Here is a 13,815-nt window from a genome sequence, read left to right on the forward strand (position 1 = left end):
TGTCTATTGTTAACAATGCTGCTATGAACATGGAAGTACAGATACCTCTTTGAGACTCTGCTTTCAATTCTTTTCTGTATATACCCAGAACTGGAATGCTGGGTCATTTGAAAATTGTTTAATTTTTTTAGGTACTGCCATACTATTCTCCATAGTGGTTATACCATTTTACATTCCCATCAGAAGTACCCAAGGTTTCCATTTTCTGCACATCCTCACCAACTTCTTCTTCTTTATTTTTGATAGTAGCTGTTCTGATGGGTTATGAGGTGGTATCTCATGGTTTTGATTTGCATTTTCTCCGGGACCAGTGATGTTGAGCATCTTTTCATGTGTTCGTTCGCCATTTGTATAACTTCTTTGGAGAGCTGTCAATCCAAGTACATTATCCATTAAAAATAAAGAAGTTTTTTTTTTTCTTGTTACTGAGTTTTAGTTCTTTATATATTCTGGATATTAACCCCTTATCAGATACATGACTTACAAATATTTTCTCCCATTCTGTAGGTTGCTTTTTCACTCTGTTGACTGTGCACAGATGGGTGAGCCTTTTTAAAAAATTTCTCAATTCTACAATTGTCTCCTAACTGGTCTCTTCTGTTACTCATCTCCCAAATTCGTTTCTTTCAAAACCTGCTCTTTTCCCCTGACTTCCCTGTGTCTGAGGATAGTACCACTCTTTGGCAGCAGGCTCAAACACTGAAACCACTATCTCCTCGTCCCTTGTTAACGTCAAATTAAGAACCGACTCCTGTTTACCTTCATCCTATTTGTAAATCTAGCCACTACTCACGGCGTATCTAATATGCCAGGTACTTTACAAACACTGTTATTCAATTCCTCCACAATGCCGAGGTTACGGGGAAATTACAACACAGAGAATAAAGAAGTTACCCACGAGTACAGAGTAAATGACTAAAGCAGGATTTAAACTCAGCAACCTGAGCCTGAGTTGGTCGTGAAACCTGTTGCTCAGGGAACTCGCCATGGTGAGAGGCCCAGGTAGACCGATCGACTTTCCTTTCCAGCAGGGAATTCTTCCTAGTCCCCTAACTTCGATCCGCCGCCGGTGGTGTCCTCCAGAGCGCTCTTCCGCCTGGTGCGGCTGTGAAAGGGCCCGCGAAGTCCGCTTCACTTCCGGTGAGGAAGGGAAAAGGGCGGGCACCACCGGAAGCCAGGAAGGTGCTGTGTAATCACCCGGGAGCCAAGGGGCTTGGATCTCCTAAAATGCCGGATTACCTCGGTGCGGATCAGCGGAAAACCAAAGAAGATGAAAAGGACGACAAACCCATCCGAGGTCAGTTGACGTAGGCCGGGGCTCCGGGCCGGGGCAGGACCAGTCTTGGCCCCCAGGGTTGGAGGGGTGGACGGGGAGGAGCTGGATTCCAGCTCTGGGCTTTGTTGCTTTTGTGCCGCTAGTGATTTAGGCTTGGGAGGCAGCCGGTTAACCTGCCTGTCTTCTCCGTCTCCCGTTTCCAGCTCCAGTTCTGTTTTCATTTCCTCTTAATCGAAACTTTTATTCGCATTCATCTCCCAGGCCTTGAAGAAGTCACGCACACCGCTTGGCCTTGCAGGCCTTGAAAACTTCCACACCTGGAGGTGCTTGGTTACCTGGATCCTCTTTACTGCCTTTCCTCCCCCTCAAGTGACAGCCTGCTGCTATCATCCTGTAGCCAGGAACTTGAGACATAATTAAAAAAATTTTTTTTTTAATCTAAGTGTGGCTGATGTACAACGTTACCTTCAGGTGTACAGCAAAGTGATTCAGTTATACGTGCACACACACACATACATATATATACACTTATATTTTCATTCTTTTCCATTATAGCTTATTAAAAGAAATTGAATATAGTTTCCTGTGCTATACAGTAGGTTCTTGTTTATCTATTTTATATGTAGTAATGTGTGTCTGTTAATCCCCGGTTTTTTTAAAATTCCTTTGACTGGATAATGCATTTACATGGTTCAAGACCCAAAAGACAGAAAAAGGTAAGTTGAAAATGTCTCATCTTTGAGTCCAGCCACCTCTCATCCACGGAGGCAACTGATGCTGCCATTTTGCTCTTCTAGACATTTTCTGTGTACATAACAAGCAGATTTGCTTATATAGTCCTTTTTTCTTTTTTTCTTTTTTAACATAAATTAACATGTGTATGTCTTGGTTTTTTAAAAATCTTAATGGCTTAGGGATAAGCTCATACGGTTATATAAAGAGGCAGTGTTGTCTGTATAATATCCCAAATTATTGGGTGTTCAATAATGTGTGTAATTAATCATTGTTAATGGACATTTCGTTTTCTTTCAATCTGTTGGCCATTGTAGAGCAATGAATAACCTTGTTAATATAATTTTTGCCACATGTACAAACACAAGCTGTAGGGTAGATTTTTTAAATGAAGTTGTAATTTTTATAGACAGTGTCCGGTTACTCTCCTTAGGGAGTATACTACTTGACACTTTTACCCACAGTTCATGAGATACGCATACCACATTTATATATGATTTCTTCCCAGTAGCCCCATTTGTAGTCTCATCTTTATGCTATTCTCTTTTGCTACTTATAGGCTATTTTTAAACATTATTATGGTGGTTTTCTTCTTGTCTTTTTCTCTTTCCCTCCTAAACAACTTCAACCTCTCCTATCACCCTTTCTTAATTTCCACCCACCCCTCAAAGACAGAGCATTTCCTCTCCTTTCAACTCACACACTTTTTCCTTGAAAGAGGTACTCAGTTATCTAGTGAAAAACTGAGTCACAGAGATTTAACATTTCATCTGTGTATTTCTCTAGGTAAGTTATCATTCTATAAACATATTAAGTTTATCCCTTGAATGACAGTTATGACTAATGTGTGTAGTTTATGTGCTTTTTCATAGCTTACTTGATCTTTATAGCAACACTAAGGGTAAAATTAATTTTCTCCGACGAGAAGACTGATGCTCAGAGAAATTAAATGATTTTTCCAAGGTTACTTAGCAAATGTATGACCTTGCTGGGACTAGTGCTCAGGTCATTTTGATTCTCAAAGTCTTTTCTTTGGGTTCCCTATGCTTATTGTATCATATCATATCACTTTGAAGGTGTGTTATGCACTTTTTTTTTAATCCACCGTCACCCAGCTAGGTAAAATTTCTCTGAGTCCAGAAACTATTTGATGGTTGTATTTATATCATTATAACTTTGCACAGTTTTTCTCACTGAATTAATACCATTTGAATTGAACAGAAAAAAATTGTTGGCTCTAGTTTCTTTTGTTTGAATTTCACATATTATCTCTCTTCTTTTAGCTCTGGATGAGGGGGATATTGCCTTGCTGAAAACTTACGTAAGTTGTTCCAGGGTCCACAAAATATAGGTGTTTTGTGTTGAAATAAGGACGTTTGTTGGGATTGTCCTTCCAAAATAGTTAGAAGAGACTGTCTAGCAGTTTATTCTAATCTTCATGAAAAAAGTTATCTATTTACAGTTTCTGCCTTGGACAGACAGTAAATATTCAGCATGTCTAAGCTTATTGAAGTGTGATACTGTATTGAAAGATACTTAAAATAATTTAAACAAATACTTCCTCTATTTAAAGTGTGTGAAAATGAATTAGATCTGAAATGGCAAGTTTTAATGCATAGAAATGAGCCTGCATTTTAGATAATTTCAGGCATGATTTTCATTTGTTATTGTGCATAATGGTGTGTTGCCTGTTTGGGGGACTATATTGGTTCAGGAATAGTTCTGAAATGATATACTCCCTCTCTCTACTTTAACTTTCTACAAGCTTTAGGACAGTAACAGCTATTATGAATGTAACTGTTAAAGTTTTTGTCTATAGTTTAATAAATTGTTGCTATCCTTATGCTCTAATTAAACTGACCTTTATCTCTTAGGGTCAGAGCACTTACTCTAGGCAGATCAAACAGGTTGAAGATGACATTCAGCAACTTCTCAAGAAAATTAATGAGCTCACTGGTATATATATTTTATTCCTGTTTCCTCTCTTTATATGTAATGGTTTAATTATTTCAAAGGAGTTGAAATTCAAATGTTACTTTTTCATGAATCATAGATTTAAAAAAATTTATCCTTCCTAAGTGTTAAGAAATTGGATCCCATTTAATAATCACTTTCACTATCTTGTATAAGCAATTTTAATGCTTAAGCAATTAAAAAACACCATCATCCTTTAAGCAAATGTTTCTGTTGGTCAAAGCCAAGTTCAGTAGACCCTTAATAAACAAGTCAGAATTTCTTCTTTTTTATATTTTTATTTTTTATTATTTTTTGTGAAGGGGAGGTAATTAGGTTTATTTATTTTATTATTTCTTAGTGGAGGTGTCGGGGATTGAACCTAGGACCTCATGCATGCTAAGCAGGCACTCTTAGCTATAGCACTGAGCTATACACCCCCTCCAGAATTTCTTCTTGACTAAAAATATGATCTCACATGGTATTGCTTGATGTAAGTGGGCTATGGCCTAAAAATTGGAACATTTTCTTCTTGGGAACTTGAGTGGTGAAATTTTATAGTAGTTTCCCTGCACAAAAAACTGGGGTCATCCCCTCAGGACATCTGGCAGTGTCTGGAGACATTCTTCATCCTCATAACTTGAGGGGAGGTAGTGCTAGTGATCTAGTGGCTGGAGGTAAAGGTTGCTGCTCACCATCCTGTAATGCACAGGACACCCTCCCCCGTAACAAATTATTCAATCCAAAATGTTATTAGTGCTGAGGTTGAGAAAGCTTGCTTTAGCATGCTGCATTACATTTGAGTGAATTTTTTAATCTTTATGTAGGTATCAAAGAGTCTGACACTGGCCTGGCCCCGCCAGCACTCTGGGATTTGGCTGCCGATAAGCAAACACTCCAGAGTGAACAGCCTTTGCAGGTTGCAAGGTATGCATAGTGCTCTGTGCAAATTTATTTTTATCTGTACTGTTAGGTACTTTTTAAAGTCTCCAGTAAAATGCAATAGTTCATAAAGAATTTGTATGCCATGTTCCAAGTAAATAAAAGCTTTCCACAAAAGGATGTAGGGTTAACATTATATCTTAAACAATTATTAAAGAAACAGGTAAAGCCATAATCATATAAAAGATTCAAATGATACAGGAAGGTACAGAACAAAATGTGAAGACCTCCCTTCCCACCCTGCTGTCCTGCTGCCCTTTCCTCAGACATAACTACTGAGAATAGTTTGAGAATAGTTTGGTCCTCTTAATCCTCCTGTGCATCTTCATGTATATATTTGCTTGCAAAGAAACATATCCTGTTTTCTTTTTAGATATCACTACATATTTTGGAAATCTTATACTGTCTTTGATACAGGTGTACCATGAGTTTCTCTTTTTGTTCACTTACACCCTAATTAGGTGGCCCATAATCTCTGGTAGCTTCCTGAAAGAGGGTCTTTTGGGAGGTACTTTTTTGAGACCATGTATGTCTGGAGATATTTTGACTGATAGAAGGTTCTTCAGAATTTTGAAGGCATGATTACATTGTCCTCTGCCTCCTGGTGGTGTTAGTTTGAAGCTAGTCTGAAAATTGTGATTCCCAGTATGTGTGACCTGTTTTCCCTCTGAAAGTTGTAGAGTCTCCTCTAGTTCTCACTGTTCTGAAATTTCATGGCTGTGTGCCTTGGTGTTGGTCTGTTTTCATCTATGGTTCCAGGCTCTCATGTTCATCAGTGTGGCAGATTTTCTTGAAACTCTTTATTTATTAATAATGTTTTTCTATTTTCTTGGTCCTCTATTCTGGACTTCTATTACTGGGATATTGGATCTCCTGGATGGCCCCTCTAATATGCTAATCTTTCTTTCCTGCTTTTCTTTGTCTTTTTGTGTGTGGGTGTATGTGAGATTTTCTTAACTTTGGAGTCCATCTATTGATTCCCACCCTACCACCCCCATTTCTTAAATTTTTAGTTTCCAAGAGCTTTTCTTTCTTTTAATGTATATGTTTTGTTTGAATGTTCTCATATCATGGTTGTAGTATGTTCTCTCTAAGGAAGTTAAGGCTAGCTGGGTTTCTGCTTCCTCTAAGATGCTTTTTTCCTCTTTGCTTGCTTGGTGTCTGTCTTTTATGCTAGATGTCTGGTCATCTTACTTTGGGCTTTGGTTTTAGTGGGAGCCCAAAACACTAATAGAAGCCCTGGATTCAATAGTGAGGCATGTCGACCCTCAGCTTCACTGTAGCTTATATTGAATGTTCGAATTTGGGAGCGCTCAGTGTCAGTATCTTTAGATCTTTTCACTTGGACCATCATTTTTCCCAGAGGTGTTGTCTTTAGTCTCCTGTGTCTCCAATCTCCAATATTTTGGAAGGACAGTGGAGATAGGGTGCTAGGGAGTTTCAGCAACAGGTTCACGTATGTTTAATCATCATTCCCCTCACTCCTCATTTTCAGTGAAGTTACCACCACCCTATTCCTTGCCCCAGCATTTCTGGATACCTTTTGTTTTCCTCTCCAGAATATTTTCATCACCCCCAAGAGAAACCCCATACCCATTAGCAGTCTCTATTCCCCTCTCACTGGCTGCTGGCAACCACTAACCTACTTTCTGTCTCTGTGGATTTGCCTATCCTGGACATTTCAGATAAATGGAATCACACAATATATGCCTGGCTTCTTTAGCTTAGCATAATGTTTTAAGGTTTACCCATGTTATAGCTTGTATCAGAACCTCATTTCTTTTTATAGCCAAATAATACTCCAGTCTAATTTCTTCATTGATATTCTCTGTGTGGTGAGACATTGTTCTCATACTTCCCATGAATTCTTTAGACATGGTTTCCTTTGGTTTTCAAAAGAATATTTATGATATTGATTAAAGTTTTTCTTTAGTAAGACCAATGTCTAGGCTTCCTCAGGGACAGTTTCTATAGACTGTTTTTTTCCCTATGCATAGGCCATACTTCTTTTTGTGTCTCATAGTTTCTTGATGGAAACTGGACATTTTAAATAACATGTCAGTTTTGGAACTCAGATTTCCTTTCTTCAGCGTTTGTTACTGTTGCTGTTTTTCAAGTTTTTTGATCAGCCTCTTGTTAGCCCCAACTGGTAATGCTGCCTCAGACAGTTCTGATATCAGATAGTTGCCACTGATTGTTTCCAGACATTTGTTGGAAAATGTGCTGTAAGAGGTGTGTACACCATGAGCCCTGAGTCAGTTCAAATAAAAAGAAGTCCTGAGAAGGGAGCTCTTCAGCTAGCTGCCAAGAGGGTCAGATAGTTCTCTGGGGTTTGGGCTTTTGGGGAGCTCCAGTTCTTCATCTCCCTCCTTCCCCTAGGAAGGCTGCTGGTTATCAAGTTACTATTGTTGTGGGGCTGTTGGCTTTCAAGTCTTCTGTAGAGCTGGGGAGAATGGGATAGGAGTGAGGCGAGTTTAAATGCAAAAGGCTCACTGTTCTTACTGACAGTCAAACTCCTCCCTCCTTTTTTAAAAATAAACATTCTTTAGATTGTTATAAGCCTGTAGTTAGTTTCCAGAGTTCTAAAAGTGTTGATTTTGACTGTTTTTACCGGTGTTCCCTGTGCTTTTAAGGATGGGCAGATTTCTGAAGGTCCTTACTCTGTGGTCCTGGAAGTTGAGGAGGTCTCTGTATATATACTTTTCAGCTGAGGGTTAAAAAAATCTGTATCTATGCATACAGTGTTGCCAAGGTCTGTCAGATAAAGCAGTGATAGGTACTCTCTAAATATATATATAATTTTACGTCTCTAGGGGACCTTGGCTAGTGACAGAAGATGGAGCCATGTCACAGTTATGCTGCAAGGACAAAGCGTTTTTACCTTACTCTTAGCTCTGCCTACATGCACACTCCAGAGACTGTTTTCTACTTTGGCTTAGTATATGTTGCTGCAGCTGTGACATAAGTTCTTTAACATAGTTCTGTTTCTCGTTTTTGTTTTTCATCTGCGGACAGACAGTACAGAAGATAGACAGTAGACTACCTTCTCCTACACTAATGTACATGGTTATTTATTGCAAATCTGCCTTCACCACATCCCACAGGAAAAGAATATATTTAAGTTACAAGCAGCAATAATAAAAATGGATTTGAAGTATAAACTTGGGAAGGAATGAAAACACATTTATTACTTAACTTGATGTAAGACAAAACGCCTGCCTCCTTAGAGAAAATAAAGGGGCGAATAACGTAAGATACAGAGCAGTAGCACTAATAAAGGCACATAGTTATGAAAATCCAGAAATTAGAGGATTTCATCTTAATGATGAAATATTTGGGCTTAATTTTCCAGGGGAATGTATGTTTTGAAAATTTTATGGCTTGGCTAAAGTTGAGTGACCCTTGGGATTGAGCATATTCCGCAGAGAAGGGTCCTTAACAGTGGCCCAGTTTCTGCAAGTCGGGTTTACACCTGCTCCTTAGTATACTGTGTGCCCAGGAGAGAATCTAGTTACTTGAATTCATTATTAGCGGTTTAGGTTCCTCATGCTAATCAAGCCTTTTGCCGTGTTAGATGTACAAAGATAATCAATGCTGATTCGGAGGACCCAAAGTACATTATCAACGTGAAGCAGTTTGCCAAGTTTGTGGTGGACCTCAGTGATCAGGTAGCACCTACCGACATTGAAGAAGGGATGAGAGTTGGGTAAGATTTCTGTTTACAGTAAGTACTCGTCTTTCATTGAAGATACCATGTCACAGTCACACCCTCGGCTTTCTTTTGAATGGATAAACTGGGTGCCAGGGAGTACCCAGGGGTAGTCTAGGAGAGTGCCATGGGTGAACATCCTTCTTCATCTGCTTCCTGACCTCCCACTTGCCTCCTTTCAACCCCCACTATGGCTTTTTATGGCTTGAAATGTCATGATCAGAGATGGTCCAGAATTTTAGAGTTGAATTTGCCAGTCTATTTAAGGTAACTAGTGTAGGTAGAGGAAGCACTTGGTCTGGGACGGTTATGAGGAGTAAGTGAGTTAATGTAATTAATGTATATAGAACACATGGTAATTCATTTAGTCAATTTTTTTGAATGTGTTGGTGAGGATCTTTTTTACCTCCTTAGTGTGGACAGAAATAAGTATCAGATTCACATTCCACTGCCTCCTAAGATTGACCCAACAGTTACCATGATGCAGGTAAGAAACTGTGGAAGGGAGAAGGAATGGCATGACTCTGAATACAATTGCATCCATCTCAAAAAATGTTGAATGTTTTAACTAATGAAGTATTAATATGTGGGCATGTACCGAAGAGTTGTCAAAATTTTTAAAACAATTTTTGAGATCAGAAAGTCTTTTTCAGTCTTTACTAGTTTATCTCTCACTTAGTGTCATAACAAGTAATATAGCAAGTGGGTCTAGGACACTGGGCATTGTATTCCATTTTCACTAAAATTCTTATTTGCTGTAAGTCTGATTTTTCTTTTAGGGAATTAGGTCCACTCTGTTGTACAGAACATTTGGATTAATGTTCAAAAATGTGTCGCTCTCTGTTGTACATTTTCATCCATCTCTTAGGTGGAGGAAAAACCTGATGTTACATACAGTGATGTGGGTGGCTGTAAGGAACAGATTGAGAAACTTCGAGAAGTAGTTGAAACCCCACTACTTCATGTAAGTGGCTGAGTACTGTTGCCTTTTAAATTTCTTTGTACAAAGATGTGAGGACCTTTTGTATACTGTGCACTAGAATTGCCTATTATTAGATACCTTTTAAAATTTTATATTTTCCTAAATGAATATTTTTGAGGGGGTAAAGAGTAGGTGTGTGAAGAGTTGGTAAGTTCCAGAAGAGAGAAAGCAAAAGGATTGAGTAGTCAAGCCTGTTTAAAAAAGAAAGATCTGCTGTTTAGAGTGACAGGTGGTCAAGGTTATTGCTAACCTTTATCAGTATATTAAATACAGGTTATTGTGGAAGAAACCATGGGTTTTAATGATATCAAGAAGAAATAGGGTTTAATTGAATGAAATTAAGCTTGGGGGGATAATGGAAAAAATTAGGATATTAAATACAAGATAATACTTTTTTGTTCTTTGAACACTAATTTTTTTAAATTGGGGGGAAAAAAGTCTTGTTAACCCCGGATAGTAGAAATAATACCTTAAAAAGCCATTCAACCTTCTGTATTGATAAGAGTCTAGTTTATATCTATGTTTTAGAATAAAATTCTTACTGAGATCAAGTATATAGATTGTGGACTTAATAGTTTTGGTTTAAATATATTGATGTAGAAGTAGTCTTGTTTTTATTATAGAGAAGTGGTAAGTGTAAAAATTGTTTCTCCATTACAGCCAGAGAGGTTTGTTAACCTTGGCATTGAGCCTCCTAAGGGTGTGCTGCTCTTTGGCCCACCGGGTACAGGCAAGACACTCTGTGCTCGGGCCGTCGCTAACAGGACTGATGCTTGCTTCATTCGAGTTATTGGATCTGAACTCGTGCAGAAGTACGTCGGTGAGGTAAAGTAAACTGATCATAATCAAAGAATATGTAGCTCTGATTCATAAAGCATAGGTGAAATCAAAATGGCAATTCCACATTTGAAGATTAAGGCCTGAAATGTTTTGATTGATGGGTACTAATTAGAAGTTTAGAAGACAACCAGCCTTCCCTTGTGGTCATTTGGAAATAAACAACTGCCAACATTTTAAATCCGTTTGCTCCCTACTTAGAAGGATGACATTTTCTACAGATTTGGTTTGTAAAATAACTACCCCAGAAATACCTACTGAATGCATTCAGAAGTGTATTCACTTCAGGAGCAGTGTTCTATGTTCCTTTGAGAAAGAGAATAGAGATTATCTGTATGTATGTGCCTGGGTGTACACACACACACGAATGTTGTTTTTCATTAGAGAGTATGTCTAGGGCTGAGTATATTATATCCGAAACATTAATGATTAGTATACTTACAATGAGAATTAGAAAAGGATCTACAGGAGCTGAGATACACCTTTATTCCCTGGTCAGAACTTACAAATCACATTCAGTGATCAGAAATGCCCAGCAACAGATCAGATGCTTTTATTTTCTCAAGTTTTATTGATTGAAGTGGTGCTTTTATTTTATTTAACTGTGTTAATTTGACCTATTCAGGTCTTAAAGTTATTGGCTATTTAATAGATACAGAATCATTAAATTAATACTGTTTTAAAAGGTTGAGGATACTGTTAGGAATACTGAAAAGTTTAAAGCATAACTTTCTACTATATTTTAAAAGATTTTAAAGCCAACCCTGAATTAACAATTATTTTTGTCATTAGGGGGCTCGAATGGTTCGGGAGCTCTTTGAAATGGCCCGAACAAAGAAAGCCTGCCTTATCTTCTTTGATGAAATTGATGCTATTGGAGGTATGAGTGTTATCTTCAAGAACTAGTTTTGGACTGGGTTTCATGAGAATTCTGTCATAATATGTGTAGAGTTCCCCTGATATGTTAATCTTATATGAACTTTGTCTTTTTTTTTTTTTTTAATTGAAATTACAGTGTGTCAGTTTCTGGTGAACAGCATCATGTCCCAGTCATACATATACATACATCTATTCCTTTTCATTATAGGTTTCTTGTACGAAATTTTAATTTCAACTCTTTTATGAGTTTTGGCACATCAGAGCACAGATCTGATAAACAGTAGGGCTACACCATAAAGGAAAAAAGCATGTAGCATTGCTATTTCTCGAAGTCTTCGTACTTTCTTAATTTCATTCATAGGTCACATACAGTTTTTACATTTTAGCAACTTCTTACTTGTCATGCAGCTTCACTTAATAGGTTAAAGCACTGGGACATAATTTGGTGATAATTTTTCATAAAGTACACATAAAATAATACTGGCTTCGTAGACTTGATGAACAGAGTGTCAGCTGTGCAATCTAGGCAAGTTATTTTAACTGAGCCCAGTTTGCTCATCTTGTAAAAGGAATGATAATTCCTGCCTTGTTTATTTCATGGGTTGAGAGTGAGAGGTAGGTAATAAATGTGATAGACTTTGAAAACTCTAAAATGTTGTATAGGCCTTGGCCGTTGTTAGTCTGTTAAGAGTAATAATCCTGCAGAAGTGGCGTATGTCCAGACAGTTGTTATTTAATGAACTTAGTGACAAAAAAGGTTTACAACTATAGCGGATGCTGGAATACTGTCCGGGGACTGTGGTGAGGTTACATTAGGCTTGTTTTAAGACTGTATGGGCTTTGTGGGCTCTAGACACTCTTGTAGTCAGTGTTTTCAAGGCCCATAATTTGACCACAGTCTGTCAGTGCAGTGTTGTGACCCTGAAGTCCTTTTTGTAGTATGACTGGAATAAGCTTTAAGATATCAGGATGCTCTGTGAAACCATGTTTTCCAAAATGGATTGTGTATAAAACAGTATTTGGGTACAGGAAGAAAATATTGGAATTTTCCCTCATATTTAATCTTTTAAATTTCCTTTTTTTGTATTTTATAATGTATGTGATATATTAATACAACACTATGTACTTATATAATGTATAAATGAAAATATATATTTGGAGGCCTTTTTTTGGGAACTATTTTGGTTGAAATGAAGAAGAGTATTGACATTAACCTAGAGTATGCTAATATATCCAAATCAGTGAGATAGGAAGCTGTACATTTCTGCTGTATTGTGGATTTAGCCATATTTTTAAGGACAGTTTTGAGAAATTTAGAGGGGTATGGCAGCTTCTTACATATAATCAATCAAATGCCGTTATAGTGCTAAAGCTTGTATGTATTTTGTTGCCTTGTTTAGGTGTTCATTGTGTTAAACTATGGAGGTGTTTTTGAGTGACTTAACAAAATTCCTTAAAGAGGATTTAAAAAATACTTTAAAGGAACCTATGTTAAGTAAACCTACAAGTTCTTTCTAATTAGTTTTTTGTAAAGCAGCAGTTCTTACATGATTTGCTTAAAACTGAACCATTCATTTAGGCTGGGGTGGGGAGGGCCTGACCTGGATCAAGATTTCCCACGCAGCACTGCTCTGAGGGAACATGAAGAGTGTATATTTCCTCTTGTCTTCTCAGGGGCTCGTTTTGATGATGGTGCTGGAGGCGACAATGAAGTGCAGAGGACGATGTTGGAACTGATCAATCAGCTGGATGGGTTTGATCCCCGAGGCAACATTAAAGTGCTCATGGCCACAAACCGGCCTGACACTCTGGACCCAGCGCTGATGAGGCCGGGGAGATTGGACAGGAAGATTGAGTTTAGCTTACCTGATCTAGAGGTGGGAAAACCACTTCATTGGAGAAAAGAGATTCTTAAAATTTTTTCTTCCTGTGATGTTTTCCATTTTAATATTTTTCAATTCCCTTATTTTTAGGGTCGGACTCATATTTTTAAGATTCATGCCCGCTCAATGAGTGTTGAAAGAGATATCAGATTTGAACTGTTAGCACGACTGTGTCCAAATAGCACTGGTATGTTGAAAGGTATTGCTTCCATTTGGTGGTCTGTCTGTTCCAGCTGCTTTAATTAAGCCTGTTACTTTCTTTTTGTTTGAAAGGTGCTGAGATCAGAAGTGTCTGCACAGAAGCTGGTATGTTTGCCATCAGAGCACGGCGAAAAATTGCTACTGAGAAGGATTTCTTGGAAGCTGTAAATAAGGTCATTAAGTCCTATGCCAAATTCAGTGCTACTCCGCGCTATATGACATACAACTGAGTCCAGCGGTGTTCGTGAAAACACTTCTTTTCATTGGAATCCTAACCTTATACAGACTTCTTAACAACCATTTCACACACACAAAATAAATGGTTTCAAAACTGTATGCTTTTTTTCAGCTGTCTTTTCTCTGTAGTGCAAATAAGGCTAATATCTAATGTCATTAACAGAAAAGCTTATTACATAATGTA

General features: G+C 37.9%; 1 protein-coding gene across 1 annotated transcript; it reads left to right on the forward strand.

The window, feature by feature from the left end:
- Positions 1-1,139: 1,139 nt before the first annotated feature.
- Positions 1,140-13,730, forward strand: PSMC2 (proteasome 26S subunit, ATPase 2). The gene is made up of 12 exons (XM_010946669.3): positions 1,140-1,297; positions 3,292-3,329; positions 3,883-3,964; positions 4,789-4,888; positions 8,478-8,609; positions 9,027-9,099; positions 9,481-9,576; positions 10,255-10,419; positions 11,224-11,311; positions 12,985-13,187; positions 13,284-13,380; positions 13,467-13,730. Exons 1-12 carry the CDS (start codon positions 1,228-1,230, stop codon positions 13,622-13,624), a joined length of 1,302 nt encoding a protein of 433 aa, XP_010944971.1. The 5' UTR covers positions 1,140-1,227; the 3' UTR covers positions 13,625-13,730.
- The last annotated feature ends 85 nt before the right edge of the window (positions 13,731-13,815 follow it).

The sequence above is a fragment of the Camelus bactrianus genome, chromosome 7, assembly GCF_048773025.1.
Source record: "Camelus bactrianus isolate YW-2024 breed Bactrian camel chromosome 7, ASM4877302v1, whole genome shotgun sequence".
Lineage (NCBI taxonomy): Eukaryota > Metazoa > Chordata > Mammalia > Artiodactyla > Camelidae > Camelus > Camelus bactrianus.